Source organism: Lissotriton vulgaris, chromosome 1_1, assembly GCF_964263255.1.
Source record: "Lissotriton vulgaris chromosome 1_1, aLisVul1.2, whole genome shotgun sequence".
Lineage (NCBI taxonomy): Eukaryota > Metazoa > Chordata > Amphibia > Caudata > Salamandridae > Lissotriton > Lissotriton vulgaris.
In genome coordinates this window covers 1,680,152,027-1,680,165,778 of record NC_141685.1, presented here as the reverse complement: position 1 = coordinate 1,680,165,778, position 13,752 = coordinate 1,680,152,027, and the positions used below count along the sequence as shown (strand labels likewise).

General features: G+C 44.8%; 1 protein-coding gene across 1 annotated transcript in view; it reads right to left on the bottom strand.

The window, feature by feature from the left end:
• PLXNA4 (plexin A4) overlaps positions 1 to 13,752 on the bottom strand; it is a 1,023,024-nt gene that overhangs the window by 228,071 nt on the left and 781,201 nt on the right. Inside the window, exon 17 of the mRNA XM_086918924.1 lies at positions 9,262 to 9,355. Within this exon, the coding sequence (XP_086775050.1) occupies positions 9,262 to 9,355 (94 nt within the window). The remainder of the gene's footprint in view (positions 1 to 9,261; positions 9,356 to 13,752) is intronic.

Below are 13,752 nucleotides of genomic sequence, written 5' to 3'. Positions count from 1 at the left end.
ATGTATCAATAATAAAACCCCTCTCAGCATCCCCTTTTTTCTGTGTCACTAATGTAGTGATGTTCACTGTGAGCCTTAAAATCTACAATTTATTATATCTTGCCCAAATGCTGGAACACCTTTTTTTATTTTTGACGTACTGGAATCCCAAAGTCATTCACACCATTGAGCGGGTAATCTGAACTTAAACCTTTAGACCTAAAGGCGCCTTCTTGAAAAAGCCAGAATCCTAACCTCACAGAGAGTTGTCCGGGCCGTCAGCACTTTTTCCTAGCACGAAGAACCCAAGTGTTTGAATACCAAAACAAAAAATCACAGTGAACACGTTTACGTAATTGTAGAGAGAATTTATCTGAAGAAAAAGCGACCACACCCAATGAAGTTCAAGTTACATTTCCAGATGCATGGTATTAGAAATGGGATTCCAGGTTGACTGAGGTATGCAACCAGGCCAGGCAGGGACCACCACTCTAGTCAGGGGAAGCTGGATACACACTCAAAGTTAGCCTGGGCTCATCCTCTGGTAGCTTGGCACATAGTAGTCAGGCTAATCTAAAGAGGCAATGTGTAAAGTATTTGTGCAACACACACACACACAGTAACACAATGGATACATCACAAAAAGACTCCGCACAAGTTTACAAAAATAAATAATATTATAAACAAACAAGTAGAAGTCAAGATATTGACTTTGAAACAAATAAATGCAGTAACGCGCTAGAAAGAAAGTAGAGCTAAAAATGTTACTTAATGTTGCGCTGGACTGGGGCAAAGTCAAAGTTGGGGTTGACCGTGATGGAGTGCCAGCTGGCTACAAGATCCACGCAGGCCCAGGTGAACAAAGTACCTTTCCTGGTCGCAAGTAGCGAGATGTGTCGATCTTGAGTCCCGCTGGCGCAGGATGAGTCAATCTTCTACACACAGTGAAGGCGATGCGTCAGTTCTGAAGATGGGTGCCGGAGTCGAGAGGCGTCGAGCGATGTGCCAGATTCTACCACACAGTCGATGCATCGAACTCACCAAGCTACAGCGGCGGCAACATGCTGTCCAATGCGTCGATCTCTGAATGCAAAGCGCTGGTTCTTATGCAATGCGACAATTTACTCATGCAACTGCTACATGCTGATTCTGCTACACGCTGGCAAGAGATGCATTGACTTTGTAGCAACCCAGTTGCAGCACCCACTTCTGAGATCCAGAATTGGAGAGGCACCTCATGTAAGGGTAAGACTCAAAGATGGCAGAGTCCAGCAGTACCAGCAGAATTGCAAGAAGTCTTTTGTGTCCCTAAGACTTCAGAAAACAGGAGGCAAGCCAAGCCAAGAAGCCCTTGGAGAACACTGTGGATGGAAGGCAAACTGCAACTCTACTTCAACAGAGTCATAGAGCATCAGGCAGCAGGACAACAAGCATAAAAGCAACTCTTTTAGAAGCGCAGCCTATTTGAGTCCTTAAAGCATCACAGCTCTTCTGACAGAGGTCCAGTTTAAAGATCCAGAAGTGTCTGATTTTAGAGTGTCAAAGAACCAGTACTTATACCCAAACGTGCTTTGAAGTGCACTAGAATCCCTTTCAACCCAGTCCTGTCTGCCAGGCTAACTCTGGGGTTAAATCAGTGCTTTGAGTGAGGGCAGGACACAGCCTATTCAGATGTAAGTGTGAGCCACCTCTCCCCCTTCCTGCCCAGGAAAACTATCAGAATGTAGATGAATGCATGCAGATGAGTACTCTGTCGCACCTTCTGAGACAGGTTCTCAGGCACAGAGAGCAATAAGTACAGGGGAATGTCCGCTTTCTAAAAGTGGCATTTCTAAAACAGTAATGTTAATTCCAACTTCACCAATAAGGAGGATTTATTATTACCACTCCAAACATATGAAACATGAAAAAGCTTCTCCTCCCTGATCAGGAATTACAGCTTTAAAGTATATTAAGGAATTCCCAATGCTGGCCTATGAGAGAGTTAGACTTCACAGTAGTGATAAACGAAATAGGTTGTTTGTTACTTACAGGACATGCCAAACATAAAAGTACATGTCCTACCATTTACATATACAGCACCGTGCCCATAGGGCTACCCAGGGCCTACCTTAGGGGGGTATCATATGTCTAATAAAAGGGGAGTTCAAGACTTGGCAAGTAGTTTTAAATTCCAAGTCGAAGTGGCAGTAAACTGCCCACACAGGCCATGAAGTGGCAGGCTTGAGACATGGTTAAAGGGCTACTTCTGCAGGTGGCACAATCAGTGCTGCAGGCCCACTAGTTGCATTTAATTTGTATGTGCTAGGTATATGGTATACCACTTTACAAGGGACTTACAACTGAATAAAATATGCCAAACAAGTGTAAACCAAAGATACCATGTTTAGAGGAGAGAGCACATGCACTTTAGCACTGGTTAGCAGTGGTAAAGTGCCCAGAGTCCCAAAGCCAACAAAAACGATGTCAGAAAAAATAGGAGGAAGGCAAAAAGTTTGGCGTAACCCTGCATAAAGGGCCATTTCCAATGCCTGAGATAAACCTGTGTTGACATTTCCACTGCCTTTCCAAATTTGCTAGTGGGATGGGCCATTAATAATGGGGAAAGTATTTAAGGGTTTACATTGAAAGGGGGTGGGGGGGAATTTACATAATTTGTTGTATCGTTATTAAGAAAATTTCAACATTTATGCAAAATGCTGATCCATCATTTTGGGCGCGAAATGCATCTTCACCTCAGTTTTTGGCATGAGCACATATTCAAACCAAAGCAAAGCAAACAACAGCCGCTAGAAGTAAATGTTTATTGCAAATTGCACATTTGCAGTACATTTTTGTCATGAATGGCACACAATTACGCAAAGTGGTGTAAAGACGTAAGAAGAATAACTTTGCGCAATACGAAAGTTTGGAAACTACGCAAACTATGCCAGTGTAAATTAAAGTTTGCCAAGTCCTATTATAAAATTTGAAAGATGTATTTGGAAACAATTGCCCTACTGCGAGGTTTGGGGCATGGAAGGGCTTTGCCTAAGCCATAGTTTCATTACAGGGTCATATTAAAGGAACAGTACTGCCTGGACACAGGCGAATGGGACTGGCAGGCTGTGGTCAGATTGTGGGACTGGAGTGCAGTTCTTTTCTTTTCACCAACGCTTGAAATGGAATACAAGAACCCAAAAGTGCAGGTCCCTCGTGCATATTTCTGGTATACAAGGCCTATCAGTACGGCCACTCAGTCATTGGCTCTTCTATAAAGGGTGTCACTGTTTTGCACGTTTATAGATGCAGTGTGAGCCGCACTTGTTTATTCATATATTAAAGCCTTTGTTTGAATTTTAATCGTAATTCCACAATATCCTCTAAAAACAGCAGCCGAGTTACATGGTTCATGTGGAAAGTGATTAGGTGTCTGTTTTTGCAGTTTTGGGAAATGCTTGGGCATTCCGTTGTGTTCTAAAAAAAATTGGTAAAAACCAAACACAATGATTAGAATAGAAGCAAAGGTATGCCAAAAAAATACAAAATGAAAATGAATTGTCTGTGTCTGCATGAGGCGTATGCTCCTGCGACTTACTATCTCTAACACTACCCTGAAGTCTATTTGAAGGCAATCTTTAAATCGTTAAGTTCATCGTTTCTAAGATTTTGAACCTAATTATTGTACGAGTGCAGTGGTTTGCGGTAGCCAATGAATACTCGAGAGACCAAAAACAGGCACTGTGCTGCCACTTTAAAATGTGCAAGAGGTACTCCTGGAAATGAATATGGTGCAGTGGGTTGTTTTGGATGGGCAGCTCTACAGAGTACCAGGGCTGGACAGGGAACAGCCAACAGCCAACAGCCCTGGTGATTGCTGCCCAGCCGGGCCTGGCAGGGGGGGGGGGGGGGGGGTTGCTAGCGAAACACACAACTCGAACTTTTGTTACAGGGGGCCAATATTGCAGTACTTCTGCCTAACTGGTGACCTGGAACAAAGCTGGCTTCCACAGGCACAAAAGCGGCCCCCGCCCCTCCGGCCCCCGGGGAAAAGCCTGTTGCCCGCTACGGCCACTCCAGCCCTGCACCGTACACAATGCTCTGTGCTAATAAAAAGAAGGGGACCATTTAGCTCCTGGAAGCCGATTCACCAGTGCTCAAGGAGGGAGGAAGCCCTGGCTTTCGCAGCCTTGATGGAGGACTTTCTGCCCTGTTCAGAGATCCCTGCTTGCCAACAAGCCGCTACAACACTTCCTATAGCACTGTAGGTTTATTGAACAGTTCCCATGTTTAAAGCCCCTGATTTGCAAACATTTTCTTAGAGAAAACAAATTATCCTCATGCACAGGGAGTTTTTCTCCTTGCATGCAGGAGCCATTCTGCATTTTCTCTCCCCATATCAGCCATTCTTTCCACGACATATATGGGCAGTGAAAATGAGTAATGAATGCCTAGCCCTTATAACCCAGGGGGTCCTGTGGCAGATTGGCCATTGGATCAGAGGTCACCACCTGCAGACGCAGCTTAGCTTTGACGATGGGAACTCAGTTGTTTCACCACCTCGTAATGGGGTGGGTGAACCACCGATTTGCTGGGATGGAAGGATAAGCCCTGTATAAAAGGGCCTTCCGATTGGCCCAGAGAGTTTTTTCTCTCCAGTCTGCAATTTCGGTACTGTGGTACTGGTACTGCTGTTCCAAGCGATCTGATTGGCTGGCCGCAACCCAGACCATAAAGTTGCAGCCTTATTACTGATCTAGGGGACTCTGGCGCCATGTAATGAAAATGTTCTTAAACAGGGCATAAGGGGGCAGGGTATTGGACACCCTGACCCCTAGGCACTTGTAAATGGCTCTCAAAGGGACCCTCCCAGAGGTTAAAATAAAAAACATGTTATCCTATGGGCCCCAGTGTAGACCTCCTGTGGGGTCACAACATACTCCCAAGGGGGCTTTCGTCCAGTCTTCCACCCTCTGGTACCAAAGTGCTGTGCAAGATTCCCCAAGGGGTGTAAACTTGCATGACGGGTATCCTAGGACCTGTTTTTTTTTTATGGAGAAGAAAATGCGGGTTGTGCGCAAAAGGCGGTCGGATGCCCATGGAGGAATTAGGCACAGGGCCTAACGCTGTGCACAGAAGGGATATTGACTGTAGGTTGCCTGAGAGGGTTGTATGTATGCTAAAGTTTGAATAGGATTTTAAAAAATGACCGAAATTCACAGAAAAAATCAAAGGTTACATTGATGATATAGTTAGGTATTGTAAGAAGATTTTAGCTTAAGTTAAAAAAAACTCGCTCACTGAAACAAAACAAAACAAAGGTTAAAGTGGTGTTATTGTTGGATATCGAATTGAGATAAAAAACTAATGTTTAAAAAACAAAAACCACTGAAATCCCCAAGTTATAATTTACTGAGCTAACTAACACTCATGATACGCACTGCTTTTGAACTCACACATTGCATCAATCATGACAAGTTAATTAACATACTTGATTATCCTTTTCCATGCGTCGGACGGCCCCCAGCCGTCCGACGTCACGGTAGGAATGTGCGTTGGACGGACTTGGGCCGTCCGAACTAAGCACGGGTCATTTTTTTTTCGCACCGCGGCAGAATGTCCGCCGGGGCGAAGCAGTTAAATTACTTATGACATCATCCAGTCATTCTGATACCATCCTATAGATTTGTGAATTTGAAGTAATTCACAACCCTACACCTGCTGCTAATTTTCAATCACCAATCATGTGATAATGGATACAACATTTGACAACATGCTGGACACTCTTTTACTGGTATTCACCCAACAAACAAAATGCTTCCATAGGGTTTAACCCGTTCAACGCTACTGACGGAACCGTTCCGTCACGCCCCTCGGGCGGGCTGTGCTCATGACGGAACGGTTCCGTCACGTCCCGGCCGCTGCGCCTGCGTGGCGGGTTTCATTAAGCGGGCGGGGCCGTGACGGAACCGTTCCGTCACAAGCACAGCTCACCCGTGAGCCGTGACGGAACGGTTCTGTCACCAGCATAGGTGAGCCGCGCGCCCGCCCGCGACCGTTAGTGCTGCGGCGGAATAGCTGCAGAAGCGAAGGAGTTAATTTGGTCACCCCTCTCCACACGAGCCGCTCCAAAACAGAGTGTGTACGCTTAACGTGAGCACCATCTTAAAGACATCACATGACCCGGAATGTTAAGTAAAAATGTTGGCAAGTATTTAAAACATCTTCTACAGGCCATCCATAGTTTGCTAAAATACACTACACACATTCTTGAGGTTAGCACGGCGGCAAACAACCTTAAAGACATGCTTGCAAACCCAGTGTGAGTTAAACCATCTGTAAGTGGCTCACACCTACATTCTATATCTTTGAACAACATGCAATGTTCTCATTACATACAGTTTGTCTTTACAACTGTTTAATGACTAGGCAACATGGGCAACCACTGATGGAGAATCAATTGTCAACAGCAGCTTTGGCCTCTCGCTCAGATTTTTGCAACAAGCTTGAGCCTTAAGCCACATACATCTGCAACTCACATCAGGCACACTCAATCATTAACTTGTTTAACATGGAGTACTACTTACACCCAAATGTTGGTGAATAGTGCACCATATACATTTCAACTAACATTTACCTCCAGGAATTCTGGTTTTACAATCCTATGCACCCACACATGCACATACAGAAACTCTATACTGTGCACAGTGTTGGTATTATCAGTAGTATCAACAGTTATGTCAATTGAGATGTCATCAATGATGTCATCAATTATGTCATTAACACCATTAGTGATGTAATATATGAGATCATATTAATGGCAGGGCAGTAAATTATATCTTGCAAATGTCAGTGTTTTTTTTATTTTTTAGCAATTGGTTTTGATCTAATTTCAACATCTAACTATAACGTCATTGTAACCTTGGCTTTGTTCAGTGAATATATACACATACATACATATATGCATGAATTCAACAATACAGATTATTTCTAAATGTCTGTAGCGATACAACTCAGAAACCTAATATAGGCCTATACATAATTCATTCCTTTTCTAAACTCTAATCAGTAGAAGTAATATTCAGGATGAGAAGCAGAAAAGCAAAACCCATTGTACTAATATCTTCCAACACTGAAAAAGGTCTCATTCAGTCTACTTGGATACAAAATTGTCTAGGAGCACCAGCAACACAATTATAGAAAGGTAGACCACTTATCATTATATTTGTTCAACTTAATTGCATTCATACTCTCCGCATTATCCATTCCAGATGTTCTCGCAATCACACCTATCCGCTTTTTACCTAGGAATTTCAGGTTTGATTTAATTACTGTGCATAACTACATTTTTTTACAGACATTTTCATTTTACTGTGAACAACAACAGAAATAAAATTGATTAATGGAACACAGAGAGGACTGATGTTGGAATAAGACACAGGGCATTGATTTGAACATAACTTCTCAATCAATACCATGGTATCCGTAGATTTGATTTTCAGTAAATTCTACAAATATAAGTCAGTTTATACTGAATGGATGTGGATCCAAAACAGTAGACATGTTCATCAAGTTTTCAGAATAATTGTATCATCTTTTGTGCAGTGTTCGTAATCAATACATAAAAACAAAATCTTTGTTTCCCTTTTGATTCTCATATTTATTTTCTAAGGTTGTTTTTGTACATTGAAGCAAAAATGTATTTGGTATATGTGTGATATGACCACCCATCGCCTTGTGTTCCCCTTCTGCCAATAGAGTGTCGAAAAAGTGTCAAGAGTTACACGAACTCTTAAAAAGGGCACATTTGTCAAACCTCGATATTCTGAAATCTGTGCTGCACTCTACTTCATTTCATTGTTCTTAACACTTTAATACTCACGCTGAAGAAGGAAGAGACTGCTGTACTTTACCAAATTCAAACAGGGCCATAAAAACAATGAAAATGTGGATGAAAAAAATATCTTTTTTATCATAGCAGGCAGATTTCCAAGTAATTTCAACATCATTCGTAATTTGTGAGCTACATCCCTACTCTTACTTTCACTGGCCTTCATTTCTGTCTCCTGATCAGATACAGTTGTGCATTTTAGGATCCGTTCTGATATGTTCTGAAAATTTGTGAAGCCATAATATTTCTTGTAACACCCAATATAGCCCTGGCATTACTGCCACTGACATTACGTACATTCAATGTTGAGGTTACGCTATTTGCACCATCATGCCAGAAGGAGAGTTCCATATTCCCAAATTTAAATCCACCTGGCCCATCATGATTTCTGTGAGCTAGTCCCCTGTCAGTAAAGAGGCCCCTCTTATCCAGCTAGAAAAAAAGAATACGTTTCCATAGAAGGGGTAGTAACTTCTTGGTGTTTTTCTTCACAGCTACGGTTTAGACATTGGAATAGATTCACAATTTATTTTGCGGTCAGTGCATGTGATTTACTATAGCCTTATAGCCCGCCGTAGAGGGCTATACCGGCTATTAAAGGCCCTCTCCAGCGTTAAAGGCCCCGAGCCGAAGGCCTTTAACAAGGGAGAGGGACTTTAATAGTGGTATAGCCCATCTACGAAGGGCTATAACGCTATTAGAACATACTGTCACTAGAGGACAGAATGTTCTAACAAAAAATACAAAGCCTTTTGGGAGCGTACGGTGATTGGAATCCCCTCAGGCTCCCTGAACGCTTTGTTCACAGCCAGAGCTGTGAACAAAGAAACATTGGAATGTTGGAGCTTCAGGCTTATACCAGCCATTATAAGCCCAGAGCACTCCATTGATTTCAATGGAGCTTCCAACATTCCAATGTTCTAATATTGTATTACTCAAAAATTGAGCCAGGAGTACTGCAAGAAGAAATCACATTATTTGTCGATTGGATACAAAACTATTTTGTGGGCAAACTTCTCCTGATGTTGCATTCCCATCTGGCCCCCACTCCTTTCGTTTTGTCTAAATATGAGTTGGCTTCAGGCGATTTTGCTCGAGAATCTTCTCCTTTGAATGATTTGGAAAACGTACATTCATTTTTGTAACAGATAATTTTGTTCTCATGATTTGCTTTTATGTCCTTTATTTCTGCTTGTCCTTTACAACAAATATATTACATTTCTAATTGCAAGTACAAATTAAATGTCCACACCTTAATTCACCTTACAGATCTGGAGAAACAAAACAAACTTGAATTGTCAGTGCTCAGATCAGTGGTGGCAAATGCTCTTAGAGGAGACCCAGTTGCTCGTCAGTAATAGATATTTCATGACATTCCAGGATTTACTAATTTCACACAGTTGACTACTTACATTGATGTGTTCTCTTCCGTTGTACTTCGCCCGTATTTGCGGATTCTGGATGACATCCAAGTGCGTACCCCATACTGCTATGGATGTGTTCCCACTACATAACAAGAAGAAAAGACATGCAAACTTCTTGAGGCATTCCCAAAACTGGTTTCTGTCATATTGTCTATAAAGCTGTGAATAGTTTAAACACAAACAAAGTGTAGCTCATATAGCAAGCTCCTCCATCTTACCATACACTGTCATTTCATTCTATTTATAACTAAACAACAGCTTTCTGTGTTTTCAGGAAAGTCAGTTGTGCTCATAAGTGACCTGTTGCTGGAAAATAACATTTGATAATCGAACCAAGTTAGATGATCAAGCTCGACAGGCATGTGCATCACAGAAATAAAGCAAGCATTATCTAAACATGGCTTAGAAAATCAATAGCAAAAATCCTTCCTTTAACCTACTTCATGGAGCAAAACAATAATACGCTTCCAGTTCAGTAATGCACCCACATTTTGTAGGATGTTCTACACATTACGTCGCCCAAAATCTTCTAAATAAATATACGACTCACACTACATCACAATTCTCTAGTAGACCACGCTGATGGACTTCCGTCGAGTCAAGCATCAATATATTAAGGAAAGTGAACCTCTTTTGAGAAGATGAGTGCTCTGCAAGGTTGTGGTTTACATTGTAAGTGAAAACAGTGTGAATACAACACACCCCGGAGAGAGATATGATTAATTTGACAAAAATAACAGGTAAAAGGGCTTTCTGTCTTTCCTAGGGGGACATCACCACTGCCGAATGCTGAGTTGCCAAATATCAAGTTGGGTGGGATTTCGCCTCATGTCTCTGTCTTTCACAACCCTAGCTGGGTCTTAATCTCAGCGCTGCAGGCTCTTTTCATGTCTGCTTTCTTCCTTTGCCACTCTTCTTCTATCTGTCTCTTCCTTCAATTGTTTCACTTTTCAGTCTTTCTATCTCTTCTTCTGGGCCAAAGTCTGGTCATGAAAAATATGCCACAGACCTCCAAAATAAATACTGATGCCCCCCACGTGCACAAATTAAGCTCAGTATATGGGTATCCTTTAGCAACAGTACTGGTGAGCAGGAGGCTACCTGCGCGGGACTCGGCCTCAATGGGACTGGTGACAGTTTCTGATTGGTCAGATGAATGTGCCAAGCACATGAAGCTTCCTAGATTGAAATTCAATCAATCAATCAATCAAAGCATTTATATAGTGCACTACTCACCCGGAGGGTCTCAAGGCGCTAGGGGAGGGGGGGTCCACTACTGCTCGAACAGCCAGGTCTTGAGCTGCTTCCTGAAGGCGAGGTGGTCCTGAGTCAGGCGGAGGTGGGTCGGGAGGGTGTTCCAAGTCTTGGCGGCCAGGTAGGAGAAGGACCTTCGCCCTCTGGTGGTTCTTCGGAAGCGGGGGACGGCGGCGAGGGCGTGGCCGGTCGATCGAAGCTGGCGTGTGGGAGCGTAGAAGTTGAGGCGGCTGTTGAGGTATCCTGGGCCTTGGTTGTGTAGGGCTTTGTGTGCGTGGGTGTGGAGACGAAAGGTGATTCTCTTGTTGACCGGGAGCCAGTGCAGGTCTCTCAGGTGTCCGGAGATGTGGCTGCGACGGGGGATGTCCAGGATGAGTCGTGCTGAGGTGTTCTGGATCCGCTGGAGTCTCTTCTGGAGTTTGGCGGTGGTACCGGCGTAGAGGGAGTTGCCGTAGTCCAGACGGCTGGTGACGAGGGCCTGGGTGACCGTCTTCCTGGTCTCGGTGGGGATCCACCGGAAGATCTTACGTAACATGCGCAGGATGTTGAAGCACGACGAGGAGACGGAGTTGATTTGTCTGGTCATGGAGAGGGAGGAGTCCAGGATGAAGCCCAGGTTGCGTGCGTGGTCTGTTGGTTTGGGTGCGCTGCCCAAGGCGGGGGGCCACCAGGAGTCGTCCCAGGCGGAGGGTGAAGATCCCAGGATGAGGACTTCCGTCTTGTCCGAGTTCAGTTTCAGGCGGCTGTTCATCATCCACTTGGCTACGTCTGTCATCCCTTCGTGTAGGTTGGCTCTGGCGGTGGCGGGGTCGTTGGAGAGGGAGAGGATCAGCTGGGTGTTGTTGGCGTAGGAGATGATGTTGAGGTTGTGTTGGCGTGCGATGGCTGCGAGGGGGCTCATGTAGACGTTGAAGAGGGTTGGGCTGAGCGAGGAGCCTTGAGGAACGCCGCAGATGACTTTGGTGGCTTCTGATCTGAACGGGGGGAGGCGGACTCTCTGTGTCCTTCCGGCGAGGAAGGAGATGATCCACTCCAGTGCCTTCTCCTGGATTCCGACGTTGCTGAGGCACTGCACTAGGGTACGGTGGCAGACAGTGTCTAAAGCTGCGGAGAGGTCTAGGAGGATGAGGGCCGCTGTTTCCCCGTTGTCGAGCAGGGCTCGGATGTCATCGGTGGCTGCGATCAGGGCGGTCTCGGTGCTGTGGTTGACCCGGAAGCCAGACTGCAAGAGGTCGAGGGAACCGTTCGTCTCGAGGAAGGCGGCCAGCTGCTTGTTGACGGTCTTCTCGATGACTTTTGCAGGAAACGGGAGCAGCGAGATGGGGCGGTAGTTCTTGAGGTCGGTGGGGTCGGCTGATGGCTTCTTTAGTAGAGCGCTGAGTTCGGCGTGCTTCCAGCTCTCCGGGAAGGTAGCGGTGTCGAAGGAGGTGTTGATGATGTCCCGCAGGTGGGGTGCGATGACAGCGTTGGCCTTGTTGAAGACGTGGTGAGGGCAGGGGCCGGTCGGAGATCCGGAGTGGATGGAGTTTGTCTACAGATGAAGTATGCAACTGGAGTTTGAAAAGCTCACCCCACCCACACCATGGTGTGCACTCCTGTGCCCTGGCATGGACAGGGCCCTCAAAGACCGAGCAGGCTCAAAAGTGTCCAAGAGCAGGTGAGCCCTAGGCTTTCATGAGGGTGTTGCGGTAGCCAGTCACAGGGACTGTGAGACATGGTTTCATATAGTACACACATCACACACTGTATGTCATGAATTTACGTCCCTTTTGTAGCCCTCTTGTTTAAATCTACGGTTGTGCCCTCCAATGCCTGCTCGTGGGAGGAGCAGGGAGTGCTCTCATCTCTCTAAATCAGTGCACAACATGTATGAAGCAGGAAGTAGTAATACACAACATAACATAAATCAAAACACAAACATGTCAATGTGAGGTACTGTGGCACCGGATGCCTCCTTATAACCTAGGCACAGAAATGGCCTGGCATTTCTTTGGAAGCTTCCAAGTGATTTTCACAGATAAATAAAGCGCGTGCGTGTCTGTGTGAGCACTTCACTGATCAGAGTTACATATGAGCCCTGTGGAGGGTCTCTTAAATGTGGAGAGAGATGTCCTCCCGTGGCACCGCAACTGTTAGAGCACACAAAGTAAAACAACATAGATATTTATATTAAGTCTGCTTTCTTCTCCCCTTACAAACAGTACATCTATAACTCTGTTCAAGTCTCCTCCAACACACCCAGCATGCAGTAGATGTCTCGCCCTCGCACTTCATGAAGACTCCTACATGTCAAGGGCATTTACAGCTGGACGCAGGAGAGCGACTTGGGAGACAAACAGAGGAGATACAAAACTAGTGCTCATCTTATTTGATGCGGATTCTTCAAAGAGTCGCAGCCCTTTGCCTACATTGCCGTGTGCATGGATACGGCCGCATACGCGTACCTTACAAACATTGTAGAATGAACATGAGCTAAATCCCTGTTTTTCAACTGAGGCTTGGTTCGGTACATGCACAGGTCCGTTTAAAATAGAGTAAAGAACTTCAGTTATTTTAGAAAATTCAAAGGTGCAGCAGAGGAAGCGCCCAGCGAGGTTGCACCCTGATGACATCACAGCAAATGGGAAAACACAGACCCAGTTAATATGAAATTGCAAGCTAGGTAACTCACGCTCAAAAGTCTACAGGTTAATACATGGATTGACAAAGACTAAAAAATACAAACTGACACACAAATACAAAATGAAAACGCCCTTTGAAAACCTCAGGCAGTGAGAGTTAACAGACTCAAGACTCCTGTTAGCAAAAGTTTAGTTACAGCCATTCCTACAAGTGTTTCAAACTATTCCATATCTTTACCAGCTACCTCCTGCTTGGTGCCGCTTCCATTAAGCCATCGGAGGAAAGAATGACTAGTGTCTTCAGGAATCTACTCTTGTATGGGAATCAAGTTATTCCCCATCTTTCCACACCTCACTACAACAAATGTGCATAAAGGTAGGTGCTACAGTCTGTGGCATGAAAGGTCTCCCGTGGCGTGTATGTTGGGGGAGGGCCAGAGTGCAAAGTGAGAGAGGCTTCTCGATACCTAAGACTGTATCCAGTACATGCAGTATACTTTCCTCAGCATCATCAGGGAGCGCTTTTTTTGGGGAGCTACACGGTTATTGGTGGTTTCAGTGCACCACCCACTTACCTCCTGGCATACTGTCTAGCATTACTGAT